Here is a 21,012-nt window from a genome sequence, read left to right on the forward strand (position 1 = left end):
TGCCCACCCTCCTGGCTACTCACATTCATAGCTCCAGCCAGCTCTTAGCTAAAAGAATGACTGGGGAGTTGAGATTATTATACTACAGACAAAGCAGACCCCACGGTTCTGGGCCCCCTGTTTCTCATGACCGCTTCTTCTATAGTTAAACCACTGTGCACATTACTACTTGGCCTGGCTCTGACTGGGCTAAAGACATTTTTCATAAACATGTATTGACTGCACGTAAGTCAGTGCCCAATCGGGCCCCCTATACCTCCCGTGCCCCCAGTAGTCGCAGAGTTTGCTGTCTCTACAGTCATGTCTCTGGGCAACAGAGTGCTGTAAGTCCAGTATAATCAACACAAGATTGGCGTGTGGGACATACCACAACCTGCAGTAGGGGTGTGTTTGGTACTTCACTTCAACAATTTACTTTTTGAGTGGATTGCAGGCTGAGGAGCAACATTACTGCCCCTCTCATGATATCACAGCTGGTGAGTCAGACACAGGTATATAAGCGATGGCAGCATGTTCGAGTCTGGATTGGATAAGGGTTGTTAGGGTTGGTGCAGGTCAATTGTACTAGCATGGCTTATTGCATACTGAATGTACCATGGTTTACACTGCAGGGGCTGAGCTATTTATTAAAGCTAGTCCCACACTGGGCTGAATTCTTGGGGTTATCTGAGGGCAGAGGAATAGTATAAAGACTTTGGCTAATGCCAAGCGGCTGGGATTAGAAATGAAACTTGTCACGGAGGAGAAACAGCAAAATACATAAATGCATAAAAATGAACTGAAATTGAGCTGCTTTGGGGAGAAAAATGCAAATGCCAGCGCTGATTTGCCATTACTGGAAGTTATTAGGCTGGTATTCTCTGAGCTTGTATATTTAGCAGAGGCCAGGTGACATTTCTAAGGCATCAAATATTCATTTTAGGAGGCAGAAAGCAATGGTGCATGAAAGTTCTATTTCCCACATGCTGCAGATCTTTATGCCAAAAAGTCCCGGATCCATATAATGATTTTATACTGAAAAGTGCATATGAGATGGCAAAGGAGAAGCCATTTCAGGATTTTTAAGGGTTAGAGTTTTACATCTGGAGCTTAAGGGCAATGGAACATGAGTTTGGATTGTCCTACCACTTTGTATCAGAATGTGGCTGGGGGTATTATACATGAATGTGACCCAGCTTTTATCCTGCCATGTCTTCTGGGGGCATTATACACAATACATAAACTTGTTTTCTTAGCCACCCTATCAAATACAAAATAACACCCTCTTCCTTTATCCTGGTGTATTATAAAAAGCATACTGTAAATACCCCATGTATTCCTCAATAAATGAGAACTAAAGCTGAACAAAGAATTTGGAGAACTGTAGCAGCCCAAGGCTATCTGTCCGTTAGCAGGGATGATCTGTAAATCAAAAAATGCCCCAGTAGCTCCACGTCTTCTTTTCTGCTGATTCACTGCACATGCTCTGTACTGCTCTATGTTACCTGAGCTCAGTCTTAAAGGAGACCTTTTGTGTAAAAAATAAGAAGTACCAGTGAGTTATACTCATTTAGAAATAGAAGAATAGTGCTTAAAAAAGTAGTGTTTCATTCATGCTATGGTACATATGTGCTGATTGAGCTAATTGAACAGTTATATTCTGTTATGAAACAGCTGATACTATCACTTGCTTACTCTTTTGCATCAATGCTGTACCGGTTTTCTTTATTTGGAAATGTAGGTCAATAAAAATTTTAAATTAAAAAAAAAAAAAAAGTAGTGTTTCAGGCTGATATATTGAATATTTCTGCAAAACCCCTAATAATCCCTCCTTCTCTTCCACTTCCTGAATTCCCAGGCTGTGCAAGGGAGCCGGCGGCACTCAGCTCACTGCACTGTAGGACAGGAACCAATCAGCAGCTAGCAGGACCTGATAGGGAACTGAAGCCTGTCTGTGCTTGTGTGACTGCAGGGCTGTGATTGGCTGTCCCCCTACTACTGTGCTTTTGGCAGGGACCGTTAGGAATGCCCACCCCTCATTTGAAACCAGCGAACATCTTTATTGAGCTCTAATAAAGGGGCTATTTTTAAAGACAATATTAAATTTTAGCACCATGTAAAAGCAACACCATATATTACTCATTACTGCCTACAAAATTAGGGTTTTTTCATTTATCCTATATGTCTCCTTTAAAAGACTGTAAACAGCCCTTTAGCATTAATATCTATAATTATATACATAATTAAAAAGTCACAACACAATAACACAGGTATAATTAGCAATTTAATCAGATTCCCATTACAATGCAGTTCAGTAATCCGTGAATTCTGTATCATGAATTTAAAAACCATCCCCTGTAACATCAGCTTCAATAACAGCTCTGCACACTGACCCTCAAGAGATGGCCAACAAGATCCAAAATGGATATCTGGGTTGGTACAGTAAAATGTAGAACTGCTGTGGTCTGCATGCTCCATTATTAAAATAGCTCAGACACCATGCTTAAAGGACCAGTAACATAACTCGAAAAAAAACCCCACCAAGACACATTTAACTTTAAATTCGCAAAGTCTTTATTAAGATATATTCTCCGCTTCTGCTCCTCTTCAGAAACGGCGACGATCCATCGTGTGGCGCTCAATTTCGCCTCTCTGGCTTATCTCCTATAGAAGGAAGAGTGGAGAAATTGAGCGCTGCACGATGGATCGTCGCCCTGTCACCGTTTCTGAAGAGGAGAATCGTTAAGTTGTTTTTTAATAAAGACTTTGCAAATTTAAAGTTAAATGTGTCTTGGTGGTTTTTTTTCCGTTATGTAGAAACGTTTTTTGTTACAGGTCCTTTAAAACAATAACCATGTGATTATACTAGGGATGCTCCTAATCCAGGATTCGGCCTTTTCATCAGGATTCAGATTCGGCCGAATCTTTGTGCCTGGCCGAACCAAATCCGAATTTGCATATGTAAATTAGGGGAGGTAGGGAAATCATGTGACTTTCATTACAAAAAAATATTTTTTTCTACTTTTTCCTTTCCTGCTCCTAATTTGCCTATGCAAATTAGGATTCGGTATTCGGCCAAAGCTTTCGCCAAGGATTCGGCCGAATCCAAAATTGTGGATTCGGTGCATCCCTAGATTATTCTCTCCTCTGATTGGATACTTTTTTCAAAATCTAAATGAACCCTTTTTTCCCCCATTGCTTTGATAAATATAACACACTGTTTTAGGCATAAATACAAGGTTTTCCATGACCTTTGTCAGTAACTCTCTGCAGTGGGAAACCATTTAGAAGGGTTTCTCATAAAAAGACAAGAGAGAATATTACCGTGGTTATCTGATGGGAATTTTTAATAACAAATGAATAATAAGGGGTTCAGTTCATATTGTACATGGGAAAACAATAAAGTAATAATACAGGGCTGGGTTAGTACATAACCAATAGAAGCTTTTCTTCTTGGATGGTGAATTGGCCCAGGAAACATGTTGTGTTCTTGGTCGCTTGTATCGATGCCAAACTTTGCCGTCAAAGGACTTGAGATAAATAGTACATGTATAACAAAACTGGGGGGAAATGTACTGGAAATGGGCTTATTCAGTCGGCTGCTGAATCACAACAAGGAAATAGTCTTTTTCTGTCAAAGAAAAAAGATTGAGAAAAGTCAGCGAAGAACCAGGATTGATCTCATTCAATTGAAACTTAAGTAAAAAATGTACATTCTAATATGTCAATAATCTGAATGATCGTCTTCTATTTCTACTTGCCTTACTCCAAAGTGGAATTTACAATCCTACCAGTAAATAGGGTCACTGACCCACCTCATCTAGACACTAAACCGAGTCGTGGAGTCGGGAGCAATTTTGGGTATCTGGAGATGGAGTAGACAAAAATGTACCAACTCCTAATAACTTTAAATATAAAGGTATGGGATCTGTTGGTATGGGAAACCCTTCATCCAGAAAGCCCCAAATTACGAAAAGGCTGTCTCCCATAGACTCTGTTTTATCCAAATAATCCAAATTTTTAACAACGATTTTCTTTTTCTCTGTAATAATAAGACAGTAACTTGTACTTGATTCAAACGAACATTTATATAATCCTTATTGGAAGCAAAACAAGTCTATTGGGTTTATTTAATATTCACATAATTTTCTAGTAGACTTAAGGTATGAAGATACAAATGAAAACATCCATTATCTGGAAAATTCATTTTGGATTGTATTTAGCAGCTATTCTGCAGCTATATGCCAAGTTGTTTTAGGGTTTCTATTTTTTTTTTTTTGGTTTATATAGTTTAACTTTGATTTTGGTTTAGAATTACCAAAGGATATGGTTTATATTTTTGAGCTTTGGCAGTGATGTATGTTTTGTACTTAACTTCTTTCAATTAACATGGAAAATACATTAGTATATTAAAGGAACAGTAACACCAAAAAATGAAAGCGTTTTAAAGTAGTTAACATATAATATACTGTTGCCCTGCACTGGTAAAACGGGTGGGTTTGCATCAGAAACACGACTATAGTTTATATCAGGGGTTTCCAACCTGTGGCCCAGGATGGATATAAATGCAGCCCAGCTTCAAACAAACGGTTCCCGAGGAAACATCATGTCACAAAGGATATGGCCCGCGTTCTAATGGGCCCACCCGCTGTCTCTACTTGGCACCTTGCATTGGCAATTCAGCTTGTTGTTCCCGTTGCGCTCCAGTAGTGCGCATGTCTGACTTGCCCCTCTTCACTTTCTGTTTTTTATGCATTGCAAAAATATAAATTACATATATTTGATTCACAGTGTATGTAAAAGGAGAGAGACAAGGAAGGGAAGGGGGGGGGGAAGAAATTAAGAAATAAAGGTATGGAAATAGGAGAAAACAAGAGAGTAAAATAACACTATGTACTCTCTAAGTCCAGACACATTAACCACCTCAGTCTTTCATCTTCTTAGGAACAGGCTTATATGTCAGGTTGTAACAATGTGGTGACCTATGGAGTAGGGAGGATGGGGGACTCTGCCCATTGCCCAGTTAGTAATAATAATATAATAATAAGTCTATTTAATATGCAGGTGTCCCATATTCCAGTTTACAGCTCCATCTGGTTATCCAACTGGTATTTTAGTTATTTTCTTTACTTTTACAAATCAAAAGTGTTTTTGTATTTCATGTGTGGCCTCAGACAATTTTTCTTTTTCCAATGTGGCCCAGGGAAGCCAAAAGGTTGGACACCCCTGGTTTATATAAATAAGCTGCTGTGTAGCCATGGGGACAGCCATTCAAGCTGGAGAAAAGAAGAAAAGGCACAGAAGGCATGGCAGCTCATGATGCAAAGTAAACCACATCATCTATAAAACATGGCGGAGACAGTGTGATGGCTTGGGTGTGCATGGCTGCCAGTGGCACTGAGACACTATTGTTTATTGATGATGTGACACAGGACAGAAGCAGCCGAATTAATTCTGAGATGTTCAGAGACACTGTCTGCTCAAATACAGCTAAATGCAGTCACATTGATTGGGAGGCGTTTCATAATGACCCAAAACATACAGCCAAAGCAACCCTGGAGTTTATTAAAGCAAAGAAGTGGAATATTCTTGAATGGCCAAGTCAGTCACCTGATCTGAACCTAATTGAGCTGCATTTCACTTGTTGAAGACTAAACTTCGGACAAAAAGGCCCACATACAAACAGTAACTGAAAGCCACTGCAGTAAAGACCTGGCAGAGCAATAAAAAGGAGGAAACCCAGAATCTGGTGATGTCCATGAGTTCAAGACTTCAGGCTGTCACTGCCAGCAAAGGGTTTTCAACCAAGTATTAGAAATTAACATTTTATTTTCAGTTTTTTAATTTGTCCAATTACTTTTGAGCCCCTAAAATGAAGTGATTGTGTTAAAAAAAAGTTTAGTTCCTCACATCTGAGTTGTTTTATTTAAAATTAGCAAAAAAGTTGTCTCTGTCCAAATATTTATCGACCTTACTGTATGTACTGACTACACAGCCCTAAAGACACTAGATATCATACCACTATCTTCACTAAATCTCTCTCTTTGTCGATCTATATGACCTAGTCTGACCACCTATTTAATTTTAAGGGAATTGTTCAGTGTAAAAATAAACATTGGGTAAATAGATAGGCTGTGCGTCAACTCATTCCAGCCTAGATTACAATTTTTGGCTAACTATCTATATTAGAAGCATTTTTTATTTTGCACAGCCTATTTACCAAATTTTTATTTTTACAGTGAACTGCTCCTTTAAGACTATATGTGCCCCTGCCTGTATACTGCAGCCTAATGCAGCCCAGAGCTTCAGTCACCCCTGATGTAACTCATTGTAACCACTGAGCAATTATGAATTCATTATCAAGTGAAGTCAGAATAATGGCTGGGCCTAGGGCACAAATAAGCACTCACCCCAAATCTCATTCTAACTGGCCTTCAGGCTGGTCCCTTAGCTCATAACAAGGTTACACATATGTAGAAACATTGGGGTAACAGTCACCCTGCAATAGTTCCAGGGGTGCCCAGGGCACAAATAAGCAATCACCCCAAATCTCACCCTAACTGGCCTTCGGGCTGGGTCCCCTTAGCTCATAACAAGGTTCCAGATATAGAGATGTAGCACTGAACAAAAACCTGTGTTACCTGGTGCAATCATAATTTCATTTTTCTTAGATCGGATTCGGAGGAAAGTTAAATCGTTCTGAGCGTCGATATCCCGAACTGAGCAGCGTGCTTTCAATACAAGCTGGTGCATGAGGCCGGCATACTGCACTGTGGTCTGATTATCCATTGTGCTCTTAATTGGAATTCCTGTGGGATTGGAGAAATACATTTAATTTGGAAACACGGTTATCTGAGTATACATTAGGAAACAGAACTCAGGAAAGGAGACAAAAATACATTCTATGACATGTGAGTAAACACAGTGATTGGATGGTCCGTAGGTACCCTAATTTGGACAATTGGCCCCTCTACACCCTCATGTGGAAAAACCAATCCATGGTATTGTCCAGTGTCGGACTGGCCCGGCGGGACACCGGGCCAGATCCCTTCTCCAGATATTTAGAATTGCAGCTGCACCGCCTGCGCATGCGTGCCGAACGGCTCACTCACTGAGCCGACGCGTCTTAGTAGGGGGGCGGGGGGCCGGAGGGGGGGCTAGACATATTGTCAGTTTCCCAGCTGCCCCCAGTCATGTGACTTGTGCCTGGCCTAAGATGGCTGCCTACACCCCAGTATTACAACTAAAAGAAATTGCTGATTCAAGTTGCTGATTTCCAGCTCCCAGCATCCTCATTAATGTACCAGACTGGCAGTTCAGCATCAGAGAAGGACCAGGCTGGAGACCTCAAGCCTCCAGAGTCTATAAGTATTTATTTAAAGCCTTAAAACAGGCCAGCCTTAACCCTATAATAGGCTTTAGAGTGCATTGGACCAGAACCACAGGGCACAATACTTGCATATAACACATCCACTCACCTTCAGAGTTCACAATTATGATCCCCTGCACACCCTTCTGGCCCTGGATTCGTTTCAGAGTCTCTTCCACATCTGCCTGTGTAGGGAACAATATTCACTTCATTAAAGTGGACCTGTCACCTACACATAAAAAACTGCATAATGAAAGTCCTTTCCAAATTAAATATGGAACCCCAAAAAAATTTTTCATTAACACATCCATACCTGTTATAAAGGTGTTTAAATATCTAAACTGTCAATCAAATATTACCTGCCCCGCCTCTATGCCCGTGGCATAGAGGAGGGGCAGACAATTACTTTCACTTTCCATTCAGCACTTCCTAGATGTCACTGCTCTCCTCACATTCCCCCCTTCCTTTCTCAGGCTCTATAATTGTGTAGGGCACTGCACATGGACATTAGGTCCCTCATTCTGGTTCATACACAAGATTTTGTGGTGATACACAATTTCCCTTAATAAACGTGTCCACAAAATGGCAGCTGCCTGCTTGCTGTGATTGTATAATTCCAAAACAGAAGGAAACAAAATTTAAATAATAAATACAGTGTAAGTAAAGTTTATTTTGCTCAACTAACATGATAGAAAAGAATTTGAAATTATTTCTTAGGGTGACAGGTCCCCTTTAAACAGGGCAAAACGTAATTTCGCTGCAGTGATGGATAGAGAATTCATGGGAGAGTACTGGGCATACCAGCCTGGAGGGAAAGTGGCAAAGAGAGCAGGGAAATAACTCAGAGGCATGCACACCAGGGATGGGAATATGAGAGGTATGATAAGCACCAGTGTTGTGTGGTTCTGAAGATTGGGCAGGTTTAAATCAGCAGTTTATGAACTAAACTTTATCCTTAGCCCCACCCTGCCCAAGACAGCTTTCTCCAATTACCCCATCCCTCTGGCCGCTGTTGCTTATTATTAGGGATGCACCGAATCCACTATTTTGGCCGAACCGGGAAACTTTCATGAAACATTCATCCAAATCCTAAACGGAATCCGAACCTTAATTTGCATATGCCCATTAGAGCAAGGAACGCTTTCTGGTTTGTGTGATGAAAAGTAATATCATTTTGCTGAATCCTGCTAAAAAAGGCTGAATCCTGGATTTGGTGCACGCCTACTTATGTATATACAGCAGTGACATCACAGAGGGGCGGGCATGGGTACATAAGGTTTAGAGATGTGGGGGCCGGCCTGAAGTCTGCAGGTTGGGCGGGTCCGGGCGACTTCTGCACCATGTCCTTGGGCAAGTTCGGGCTGAACCCTAGCCTCTGTTTCTTCTGGCCATGGCCTTTATTTGCCCCACTTGTGCCGCTGTGACTTTTTATATACCTGTGCAGGCCCCTCCCCTTCTGTGATGTCACAGGGCAGGTATATAAAGAGGGGAGCTGGTTAGGTTCAGGCGTGGGTGTTGCTCTATCGGGTTAGGGTCTGGTGCAGGCTGAATTTTAGTAGCCCCACATATTAATAATAAGGATGGCACGCGGGGGCGGGTTTTGGGTTGGACACAGGCTCATACTAATTTGTCACTAATAATAGGCATGTTTGCACATACAGTAAGCAGTTATAAAGGAAACAATGTTGTAAAACCAAGAAAATAAAACTCAAATGTTTATTAGGAGCTGATTTGTTCCCTGATTTAAGGCAAGGTCCTGGGGCAGCTATGCCTCTTGTATGGGTGAGAGGGAAGTCTCATGTATTGCCCTTTACTCCTCTAACTCCCAGCAACCCCAGCCAAACAGGATAATTAACCCCTGCAGTCAGGGCTGGAACTAGGGGTAGGCAGAAGAGGCACGTGACTAGGGCGCAAAGCTTGGGGCGCCAGACACTACCTCATAAGCAGCCCACCCCTAGCCGGCCACTGAAAAAAGTTAAGTGGGTGCCGCTCTCTAACGAAAGGCACGTCCGCGCCCTCATTTGCGCATGACCGTCGGGGGGGCGGGGCAAAACGTGGCCGGCCGCGTTGCGTGGGACGCCCGTCGCACCCTTTCCTCCTGCAGCGCAATAGCAGCACCAAACAACAGCCAATCACAAGGCGGGCCTGTGACGTCATCCGCGCGCCCAGCACCCACCTAGCAACACCACGTCGGGGCCTGTGAGTGGAACGCAGAGATCCCTTCTCTTCATTACCGTCACAGCCCAGGCCGCGGCTCCCTTTCCTGTCACGCCAGGCACATCCCGGTGCCACTGTCAATCTCCCTATAACACAAAACCTTACTCACCATAGCTCAGCCTGCAACGTCCGCCTTATTCTAGCTATTAGGCCTTAGTGAGCATGCGCGGAAACCTTTCAGCGTCCCCAGTCTGGAGTTTTAGATCAGCCAATCAAAAATCAGTAGGGAGGCGGAGGAATACAAAGACGTCGCTAATAGAGACCTACAGTGTCCTGTTTGATTCAATCTCCTGCTCTTTCAATCTACCAGGCTATAGGGCCATAAATCCCAGATACTTCTGAAGTCACTAGTTCAGACTCAGGCAGTATGACAGCCTCCACCAAACACACAGGCAATGGGAATGGCACTTATGTTTCCTACTGTCCTCACTGTCAGCAGCGCAAGAGAATTATTATGGGCTTAGCACCAGTTGCGCACCACTATTTTACGAGCGACTTCTCCGGGGCTGTCTTTCACTCTACATGGGGAGGCAACAGCTGGGCCAGATTTTGCACTTACTGTACACACACCCGGTACGCAACAAGTGCCTGCCGGTGCCTTAGGCGCCATTTTTCTAAGGCGCACGTCTCCACCATACGTCACTGCTAGGGGAGGGGCCATTCTTCACACTCTCCATTGTGCACCCAGGCAGCTACTTCCCATTGATTCTGGAGGAGGTTCCATTACTAGCAGACTCACCACGCTGGGCAGAGCTCTTCCCCAGCTTCTCTGCAGCGCAGCCCCCCCCCTTTTTTCTTAGAACACAACAGGGCAGTACTCTTGACACAGAGGGGTTTTTAGCTATTGCCACAGGGCAGCAGGCTTTGTAATTACTGCCTTATCAGGCTTCTACTCTCCTCCAAGGCAGTACCCTGGGGAGGCATTTTTAGTTTATTTATATATATATATAACCTACATTATATATATTGTTAACTTAATTCCTCTCTAACAGATACAGCTTGTGTACACCATGTCTGCAGGTACAGGTGATAACCTTTTTTCCAGGCCAGCAACTACTGCATCGGTTAATTATTTAGCTTGTGCCAAATGCCGCAAACGCCTGCCATCTGGTCACAAGGACCCTCTGTGTTCCACGTGCAAGCCACCTGAGGCCGTTTCGGAAACTTCAGAACTCCGTCCTCAGGTAAGCCAAGCCTCCTATGAGTACCCATCAAGCCAGCCCCGGGACTCCATCCCCCTGGACCCCCCAGAATTGACATCTTCAGCTTGCCGTTGGCATTCCTAAATTGGCTCTCTCCCTTGATAAACTACTAGCGTGGCTAGATAATCCTTGGCCTAAGCCTCCAAAATGTAGAGCCCCCTATCCTTCCGAGGATGAGTGTGAGGCGGCGTCCATCACTACTTCTCCCCTGCAGCCTGACTCAGAGGACGATCTGGCCCTGTCTGATGGTGAACTGTCTCACAGTTCCGACCAAGAGTAAGAGGACTCCCCCAAACTCTCCTCCGAGGCCATTGATTCCCTCATCTCCTCAGTATTAGAGACCCTTCACTTACAGGAGCCTGAACCTAGTTCCAGTACTTTCACCTCCTTGTTTAAGCACCGCAGCAGGTCCTCACCTTCCTTTCCCTCTCACGCTCAACTCAAGCAAATTATCCGACAGGAATGGGACAAGCCAGAGAGACGTTTCCAGGCTAACCGCTGTTTTCTCCAACTATATCCTTTTCCACAGGATCTAACAGAAAAGTTGACCTCCCCACCTTCAGTGGATGCGCCTGTCTCTTGACTATCCAAGGACACTGCCTTACCAGTTCCTGATGCAGCCTCCTTCAAGGACTCCATGGACAGGAAGCTTGAGGGCATTCTATGTTCCCTCTTCTCTGCTTCAGGTACCTCCCTCCGGGCGGTTATAGCCAATCTTGGCACCTTATGCCGAGCGATTGCCACAGGGGTCCCCCTGAAGAACTCGCTCATTTGGCCTCGCAAATCAAGAAGGATAATGACTACCTATGTGAAGCCTCCCTCAATGCGCTACAGGTGATTAGCAGAACTTCAGCCGCCTTCACTTGTCGGTAGTGGCTCGCAGATCTCTCTGGATGAAGCTGTGGACCACGGACTTGTCTTCAAAAAAGACTCTCACCTCAATTCTATTCAAGGGAAAACTTCAAGATCATCAGCCAGGCCACCGGGGGTAAGAGTACTCTGCTGCCACAACCAAAATCTCGCCCCTCCTTTCGTCTGAACCGTTTTTTTCCCCGCGGCTCCCAGCACAAGCCACTTCCAATTCACGGCCCTTCCCTTCAGCCTGACTTTGACCCCTCGTGTCTTTACCAAGATCATGTCGGTGGCCACTGCTCTAATCCGCACCAGGGGGATCTCCATAACTCCTTATCTGGACGATCTCCTGATCGAGGCACCTTCCTTCGCAGTGGCCCAGCAGGCGTTGCACTTCACTATGGTTCGGTTACAGGAGTTGGGTTGGTTCATCAACCTGGACAAGTCCTCGTTAACCCTCGAGCCAATACATGGTCTTCCTCGGGATGCAGTTCAACACCCAGACACAAACTGTCCCAGCGACAAGGTCCAGTATCAATGGACCCTCGTGCGGTCTGTCTTCTCGAAGTCACCGCGAGATTCTACATGAAGGTGTTGGGAGTCATGGTTTTGATGATAGAAGCAGTTCCCTTTCGCTCAGCATCACCTCAGGTAGCTTCAGTGTAATATTCTTGTGGCCTAGAGGCGCAAATCCCTTCTCCTGGAATTTCGTCTATCCCGCAGGACTCGAGTCTCTCTTCTCTGGTGGATGCAAACCAGTCACCTGACCAGGGGCAGACCCCTAGGGGATCCACAATGGTGACTGCTCACCACAGATGCAAGCCTCTCTGTTTGGGGAGCAGTGCTGGAGGGTTGGTCAGCGCTGAGTCGCTGGTCTCTATCGGAATGACGTCTTCACATCAACCTTCTCAAGATACGGGCAAACCGACTCGCCTGTCAGCCATCTTCATTCCAGGTCTTTTAAACTGGGAAGCAGATTATCTCCACAGACAAAGCCTAGATCCAGGTGACTGGTCTCTAAAGGACGACATCTTCCACAAGATCACTCAAAGATGGGGGACGCCAGAGGTCGATCATGTCACAATCGAAAAGTTCCTCTCTTCTTCTGCAAGGTCCAGGGATCCTCTGGCACTGGCAGCAGACGCCCTCACCTATCCCTGAGACTTCCATCTTGCATATGCCTTCCCTCCTCTTCTTCTCATTCCAAGAAAGATCAAGAAGCTTCAGAGAGAACACACTACTCTCATCCTCATAGCTCCAAGATGGCCCCGTCAATCCTGGGTCTCGGATCTAGTACATCTCTCAGTAGAGGGACCTTGGACTCTGCCTCTCATCCCGGACCTTCTTTCTCAGGGTCCAATCCTTCACCCTTGTCCTGCCAATCTCCATTTGATGGCATGGCTACTGAAACGGATATCCTGAAACGGAAGGGGTTCTCTGACACAGTCATTCTACCATGCATGCAGCCTGTAAACCGGTCTCTGCCAAGACGTACCATACGGTCAGGTCCACTTACCATTGGTGGTGCCAACATAACGGTTTCAATTCACTGAAGTTTTCCACTCCACACTTTCTGGCCTTTATACAGGAGGGACTGTCCTTGGACATGTCCCTCGGGTCGCGGAAATCTCAGTTTTCGGCACTTTCCATCCTGTTGCAAAGATGTCTCGCCTTGCTCCCCGATGTTAAGATTTTTCTTCAGGGAGTGGCCCCCATAAAGGCCCCGGTACGTTCACTGGTGCCCAATTGGGCTTAACCCTAGTCCTACATGGCCTGCAACGTGCTCCCTTTGAGCCCATGGATTCCATTCCGCTTCAGTGGCTCACACGGAAAACCGTTTTTCTGCAGGCTATTGCCTCAGCACGGAGAGTATCTGAGATCTCTGCCCTCTCTTGTAGGTCTCCTCTGTTGACCTTCCACAACGACAGGGCAGTACTTCGTACTTCTCCCTCTTTTCTTCCCAAGGGGGTTTCCACTTTCCACCTCAACCAGGAAATTAAAATTCCTACCTTCTGCCCATACCTCCAATGCGATGGAAGCAGCACTGCACACCCTCGACCCGTTAGGACCCTCAAGTTTTACCTGCACCGGGTCGAGGACATCAGTCAATTGGACTGCTTGTTTATCCTTCCCTCAGGCCCTCTCAGGGGCACACCAGCTACTAAGACTACCATATGCCGCTGGATAAAACAGGCCATCCAGAGATCCTATTCATCACAGGGTCAGGTTTCCCCAGACTCAATCAGGGCACATTCCACCAGAGGAATGAGTGCCTCCTGGGCTTTTCGAAACCAAGCCTCAGCGGAACAATTGTGCAAGGCTGCAACGTGGACTTCAATCCATACTTTTGCCAAATTTTACCAGTTAGGCACCTTTGCGGCATGTGACACCCACTACGGCAGGATGGTACTTCAGGCTGCAGTGGCTGGTTCCACGTAGGCCTCTACTTCCCGCCCTTGATTCAGGGGAAAGCTTTGGTACGTCCCCACTGTCCCTGTGTCCCCCAAGCAGAACTGGACAAAAGGATATTTTTCTATCCAGGTAGGGAAACCCTGTGTCCCCCAAGTGACTGAAGAGAAAGAGATTTAATGATGAGTACACAAAATCTCCTTTTGTCATTGAACCTACAACACACTGATCAAAGACAAAGATTTACAGGAGCTGCTGGGGGTTGTAGTTTAAAGGGAACATATACCATTATTTTTCATAGTGCATTAAAGGGGTGTTTCACCTTTAGGTTAACTTTTAGTATGTTATAGAATGGCCAATTCTAAGCAACTTTTCAATTGGTCTTCATTATTTGTTTTTGTTTTTTTTATAGTTTATGAATTATATGCCTTTTTCTCTTGACTTTTTCCAGCTTTCACCCCCATCGCTGCCCGAAATAAGATTTATCAAAGGTCGAGGTGAAGTTTCGAAGTGAAAAACTTAAAATTTCGAGCTATTTTTTGTGTACTTCGACTAGGGAATAGTCATACTTCGATTCGAAGTTGAAAAAACTTCGAAATTCGAAGGTCAAATTAAACTTTGACTTTGACCATTCGCCACCTAAAAAGCGGGCAAAGTGCTATTTTAGCCTATGGGGGACCTCCTAGAACCTGTATGGAGGATAATGCTTTTGTCCATCTAGCTAGCACTAATTAACACTAGTACTGGGGGCAGGATTTAGGCTGCTACAGTTGAGTTCCGATTGTCACTCAAAGTTATGACCACTTCCTGAGGGAGAACGTAAGGACACGACCAGCTCTCATTACAGCCAAGACACAGAGAAAAAAGGATGTCTCTGCAGCTCTAGTATAGTTACATTTGTAGCTGGTAAAACATTTTTTAAAGTGTTTTTTTTACAGACGCACTATACATTTTACAGTAAGGAGAATATACTGCCAAGAGATGAGCATGATGCAAAATGTCTCCTTTAACAACAGCTAAAATGACACGTAAAACCACCGTATTTGTTAAAATAAAAGTCACATTTGCCTGGGACCCCCCCCCCCCCACCAAAGATAGCCCTGACTGTGACCCAGTTTAGAAATCCAAGTGGCAAGTCTGCTTCGTTCTCCATATTCAGGAGCCAAACAGAATGTCCAGAAGGATTTCTATTCCAGCATTGCATTAGGAAGTGCCAGTGATTTCCAATGAGGAAGAGGCTGTCTGGGTCTGAATTCCAACTCGGGAGAGACCATTGTCAGAGATCGGTTTTGCTTCCATATAGATTATAGAAAGAGAGGGAAAGACTCCTCTGTCTCCTTCCACCTTGTGTAGGATGCTTAGGAAAGCTGCCAGACTTCACTGCCTTTTAAAATAGGCTAGCCATGCCCCCAACATTAATCCTTTCAGTGCTGGAAAGGTTTTTGTTTTGTTTTGTTTTTTTAGAACTCTACAGAATTTTGTGTATGTTTATTAACATGCACTATTCAATTTGCCTTTGTGGTTTTTATTGGCTTACAGGATGTGTTTATGGATCTGTTCGTGAGCGCAAACAGATTTTAAATGGAACTTGTCACCTTCATCATAACAATCAGGTTTTGCACTATGACAAGAAACCACAAAGACCCAGGACTGTGGTGTTAATACAAATGGCCTGTAGATGTCACTGTGCATACTTTGACAGCTTAAAAGTGAAAGTGACTGTTGTGTAATGACTGCATGAGTCTCTGCTAATAAAGCACTGTTATACTCTACTCATCCTCGGCTACCCAAAATTTAACAGATTGACGACGAGATGGATCTTCTACCTCTGCAGCAGCCTGCACCTTTTCTTCCAAACCCTGGTGAGCCTACCATACCTTTTACTGCTTGGATCCGTATGTTTGAAAATTACATTATTGCTGCTGACCAAGGGGAGATTTCTGCTGCTAGAAAGCGTGCTTTACTTATTCACTGCCTGGGAGCATAGGGACAGCATATATTCTATACATTACCATTACCTGATGATACTTGAACTGAAACTGCTCTTACTGAACTGCACGAACTTTTTCGTGCCAAGAGTAAATGTGGTTGCTGAAAGACATAAATTCCGCCAATGTGGACAACGTAATGGCGAATCCACAGAACAATTTGTAGCAGCTTTGAGAGAGCTGGTTGTTACCTGTGAGTTTGGGAATCTAACAGATGAAATGCTAAGAGACCAAATAGTGGAAAAAACAAACTCACCTCGCATTAGAGAGAGAGACTGCTCCTAGAGCAGTATTTAACCCTTGCAAAGGCTATTACAGTTGCTAGCCAAATTGAAACAGCAGTGGCAGAGGCTGCTGGGAACTGCTGGGAATGTACAGATTTTGAATTCAACACTGTGGCCTAATAATGCACAGTCACAGGCAAAATACAGTGCGAAGGAAATGTATTCACCTACACTGCAAAACCGTGCAGCAAATAAAAAAATACTGCTTTCGCTGTGGTTCAACACAACACACTGAAAATCATGTTACATGTCCTGCAAAAGCTAAACGGTACCGCAAATGCACAAAAGTAGGACATTTTGCTAAGATATGCCGTAGTTCTGCTAAAGATGTTCATGAAGTCACTACTACAAATGTCACAGTATTAAGTGGTACATTTATTCCAGACAAGTTTATATGCACAGTCAGTACTGCTTCTGCTGACAAGGGGCACTCCATTAACCTGATGCTTGATACAGGTTCAGCTGTTTCTATACTACCAAAGGATATTTTCTTGAAATACTTTGCAAAAGATCCACATGTAGCACCTGCCCTGAAACTGGTCAGTTACTTAAAGAATCCATTCCCTGTGCTTGGTTGCTTGCCAGTGACTGTACAATTTGAATCAAATACAGCAAAATGTGACTTTTACATTGTGAATAAGGTTACTGCTATACTTGGAAGGGATCTCTTTGCTGCATTATACCAACAATTAGTTGATGGTCTTATTACTACAGCTTCAAAGCAGTGCAGGACCTCGCACACCCTGCAGAATGAAAGACGCCTGGTGCACAAGGGTAGAGGTAAATTTGTGGATAAAGGGTATAATAAAAGTGAACTACTACAGACAAAAGAGAACGTAGCAGGGATTCCTCGGAAAGATACCCTTAAGTACCCTTAGAAGTGAAAAAAAATAGGAGTTAATAGCACAAGGATCCCTTTTATTTCTACGTTTAAACAAAATGTGCGGACTGTAAGAAAATATTTTTAAAATACTGGGGATTACTACAAGCTAATCCTAAAATTGGACATTTATTTCATCTTCCCCCAGTATTTTCGTATCGACGAGGTAGAAACATTGGGGATCTTATCAAACCACGATCCACTCAAAAAAGAGATCTACATTTAATAACCAATACTAAGGGCACCTTTCCCTGCAGACAATGCGGACACTGTAATGGCATTATTGCTGGAGATGTGGGGGCCCATTTACTTAGTTCGAGTGAAGGAATAGAGGAAAAAAAGTTTGAATTTCGAATGGTCAAATATGGCTACTTCGACCTTCGACTACGACCTTCAAATCGAACGATTCGAACTAAAAATCGTTAGACTATTCGATAGTCGAAGTACTGTCTCTTTAAAAAATTCTTCGACCCCCTAATTCGCCACTTAAAACCTACCGAGGCCAATGTTAGACTACGGGGAAGGTCCCCATAGGCTTCCTAACAATATCCTTCGATCGATGGATTAAAATCCTTCGAATCATTCGATCGAATGATTATTCCTTCGATCGTAGGAATAGCGGTAAATCCTTTGACTTCGATATTCGAAGTTGAAGGATTTTACTTCGACGGTCAAATATTCGACCCTAGGTAAATGTGCCCCGTGGTGGTGCACCCATCACAAGGGACCAAACATCAGATTAATCGCTTTTCCACTTGTGACAGTCAGAACGTTATATATTGTATCAAATGCCCGTGTGGTAAATCCTATGTAGGCCAAACCACAAGACCGATCAAAACTCGTTTAAATGAACTCAAATTGATGATACGCAACTTCAAACCAGAGAAAGTTAGTGAGGTTAAGGAAAAGGGTAAAACAAAAAAAAGAGACATTGCTAGCTAAGCATTTTTTTTTACTCAAGGCCATCAGGTGTCACAAGTGAGATGGCAGAGAAAGTAACTGCTAGGCAAGGACAGGATATTAAAAGGCTACTACTCCAAAGAGAGTTATTGGATCTGGCTTCTTCAGACCCGTGATCCGAAGAGTCTTAATGAAGATTTTGATATGTCTTGCTTTTTATAGATTTTTTTTGATAGGAGGTTTTTATTAAAAACATTTCTTTTCTTTTACAGATGACCACTACATGTTCACCGTGGTTTTTTTATTAGGGTCAGCTACTCCTTGCTCCTGTTCTCCCTCTATAGGGTAAGACTAAATTTATATAATTACCCATGATGGATTAAGTCAATTGAGTTGCAGATAAATTACTTAATTTAAACAGCTTTAGGAGTTGGGGTATGGGAATATACATATGTTTGTATAAATTGGTGAAATTATTGTATTCTATTACACAGCATTGATATTTACTGTATTAATATATTACACTATGGGGCCGATTCACTAAGCTCGAGTGAAGGATTCGAATGAAAAAAATTCGAATTTCGAAGTATTTTTTGGGTACTTCGACCATCGAATTGGTTAAATTCGTTCGAATTCGAACGAATCGAACGAAAAATCGTTCGACTATTCGACCATTCGATAGTCGAAGTACTTTCCCTTTAAAAAAAACTTCGACCCCCTACTTCGGCAGATAAAACCTACCGAAGTCAATGTTAGCCTATGGGGAAGGTCCCCATAGGTTTGCTAACCTTTTTTTGATCGAAGGATTTTCCTTCGATCGTTGGATTAAAATCCTTCGAATCGTTCGATTCGAAGGATTTAATCGTTCGATCAAACGAAAAATCCTTCGATCGATCGAACGAACGTTTAGCGCTAAATCCTTCGATATTCGAAGTCGAAGGATTTCAATTCGAGGGTCGAATTTCGAAGTATTTTTAACTTCGAAATTCGACCCTTAATGAATCTGCCCCTTTGTATCATTTTAAGCAATTTCCAAATTTTTTAAAAAAATAAGGTATTTTTATGTTGTTTTTTCACTCGAACGGATTGGACAAGCAATTATGACATTAATTTAATGATTTATTTTTCTGAATTCGTATGCTTGACAAAGGGGTTTTATTCCCCGAAACTTTGCATTTGCACTCCGCTTTGAAATAAAATTGGAAGATTTCCTGCAGCCCTATGTGCCACCAGATTTTTTCTTGTTGTACCTCATTACTACAGCACCAGTGCCTGCCACACAGCCAGTGTCTAAAATTTCACCACAAAGCAACACTTCACTGGGTTGTGCAAAGAACTTTGTACACAAAGTTAATTTGAGACCAGATGTAAAACCAGTACGCCAGAAATTGAGGCGATTGCCCTACTCTATAAGGGAGACTGTCTCACAGGAACTAAAGAAACTGGTAGAGCAAGATGTGATTGAAAAATCAGAATCCTCTGAATTGGTTTCACCAATTGTTGTAACAACTGGAGGTATTCGATTGTGTGTTGATCTCCGTGAATCTAATAAAGCAATTGCCACACATAGAGGAAATATTTTCAGAACTCAGAGGAGCAAAATTCTTTTCTACTCTGGATCTTCAGAGTGCTTATCACGTATTACTGCATGAGGAAAGTAGAGACCTCACTGCTTTTTTCACCCATGATGGTTTGTTTTGGTTCAAGCTTGTACCTTATGGACTGGCTTCAGCACCGAGTTGTTTTCAAAGACTGATGTCTTCTATACTCCATGGCATACCTGGTGTAGAATGCTACTTGGATTATATAATTGTCTACATTCCAAGTATGGATCTTCATGACAAGTACCTAGAAAAGGTTCTAAAATGCATTGATTCTGCAGGACTGAAACTGAACCTTTCCAAATGCCACTTCAGACAAACTCAGCTGTCATTTCTGGGTCATATAATCTCACAAGATGGATTACTGCCTGACCATGTCAACGCTGTTACACAAGCACCTCCTCCAACTGATTTCCAGACCTTACAAAGCTTTCTTAGGTCTTACTTCATGGTATTCTAAGTTTATTCCCAACTATGCTTCAGTTGTGGAGCCACTTAGAGCACTACTACATTGAACTTTAAGTCTGCTCATCATAGCTTTGAAACAGTGAAACAGCTAATTGTGAACAGTCCAGCGCTAGCTTTATTTGATCCTGCACTACCCACTATGGTTACTACAGATGCTTCAGACTATGGCATTGGTGCAGTTTTCACACAGATCCATGCTGACCATACAGAGAAAACTGTTCCATTTGCATCCAGAACACTTACAGAGACCGAGCGCAAGTATTCCACTGTTGAAAAAGAAGCTCTAGCGTGTGTTTGGGCAACAGAAAAATGGAGAACCTACCTATGGGGTAGAGAATTTACCTTATGCACTGATCATAGCCCTTTAACTACACTGCTTACAACAAAGGGACTAGGAAGAGCTGGAATGCGTATAGCTAGATGGTCAGCAAGGCTACTGAATTTCAACTACAACATGCAATACAAACCAGGTTTGAAAAATGTTACTGCTGATTGTTTGTCACGTTTACCTTTACCTGCAGCTTCTGATACACTGGATGAGGACATAGAAGTTGTAGCATTGACTGATTTACTATCATCTACAGTTACATCTGCTGATTTTAAGCAAGCTTGCCTCACATGTCCAATTCAAGTAAAATTACGGGACATCTTACAAAGCAAATGGCCAAATGCTGAGAAGAAACTCAGTCCTGATCTTCAACCTTACTACAGGATTAGACACGAACTGTCCTTAGTAGATGGCTATGTTGCCCGTGGAGCTCATCATTTACTGGTACCAGAGACCTTGCGAGAAAAGCTCATACAAATTGCACAAGAGTCATCAAGGAATTGTACGTATAAAACAAAAACTACAAGAACTATAC

At 43.2% G+C, this 21,012-nt stretch overlaps 1 protein-coding gene across 2 annotated transcripts; it reads right to left on the reverse strand.

Moving 5' to 3' along the window:
- Positions 1 to 2,246: 2,246 nt before the first annotated feature.
- On the reverse strand, positions 2,247 to 9,708 carry dynlrb1.L (dynein light chain roadblock-type 1 L homeolog). Of its 2 annotated transcripts, none has more exon segments than NM_001092808.1 (4): positions 2,247 to 3,610; positions 6,621 to 6,788; positions 7,458 to 7,533; positions 9,675 to 9,708. In NM_001092808.1, coding segments are annotated over 4 exon segments (291 nt in total). In that variant the 5' UTR covers positions 9,678 to 9,708; the 3' UTR covers positions 2,247 to 3,566.
- Positions 9,709 to 21,012: the final 11,304 nt, after the last annotated feature.

The sequence above is a fragment of the Xenopus laevis genome, chromosome 9_10L, assembly GCF_017654675.1.
Source record: "Xenopus laevis strain J_2021 chromosome 9_10L, Xenopus_laevis_v10.1, whole genome shotgun sequence".
Taxonomy (NCBI): Eukaryota; Metazoa; Chordata; class Amphibia; order Anura; family Pipidae; genus Xenopus; species Xenopus laevis.

Bases quoted from the DNA above. Each gene is read 5' to 3' on its own strand.
- dynlrb1.L (XM_018234390.2), bottom strand. The intron at 6,789-7,457 runs GTGAGTGGATGT...CCAATCCCACAG, and splicing joins CATAATTGTGAACTCTGAAG to GAATTCCAATTAAGAGCACA. The intron at 3,611-6,620 runs GTAACACAGGTT...TTTCTTTGACAG, and splicing joins TGAAATTATGATTGCACCAG to AAAAAGACTATTTCCTTGTT.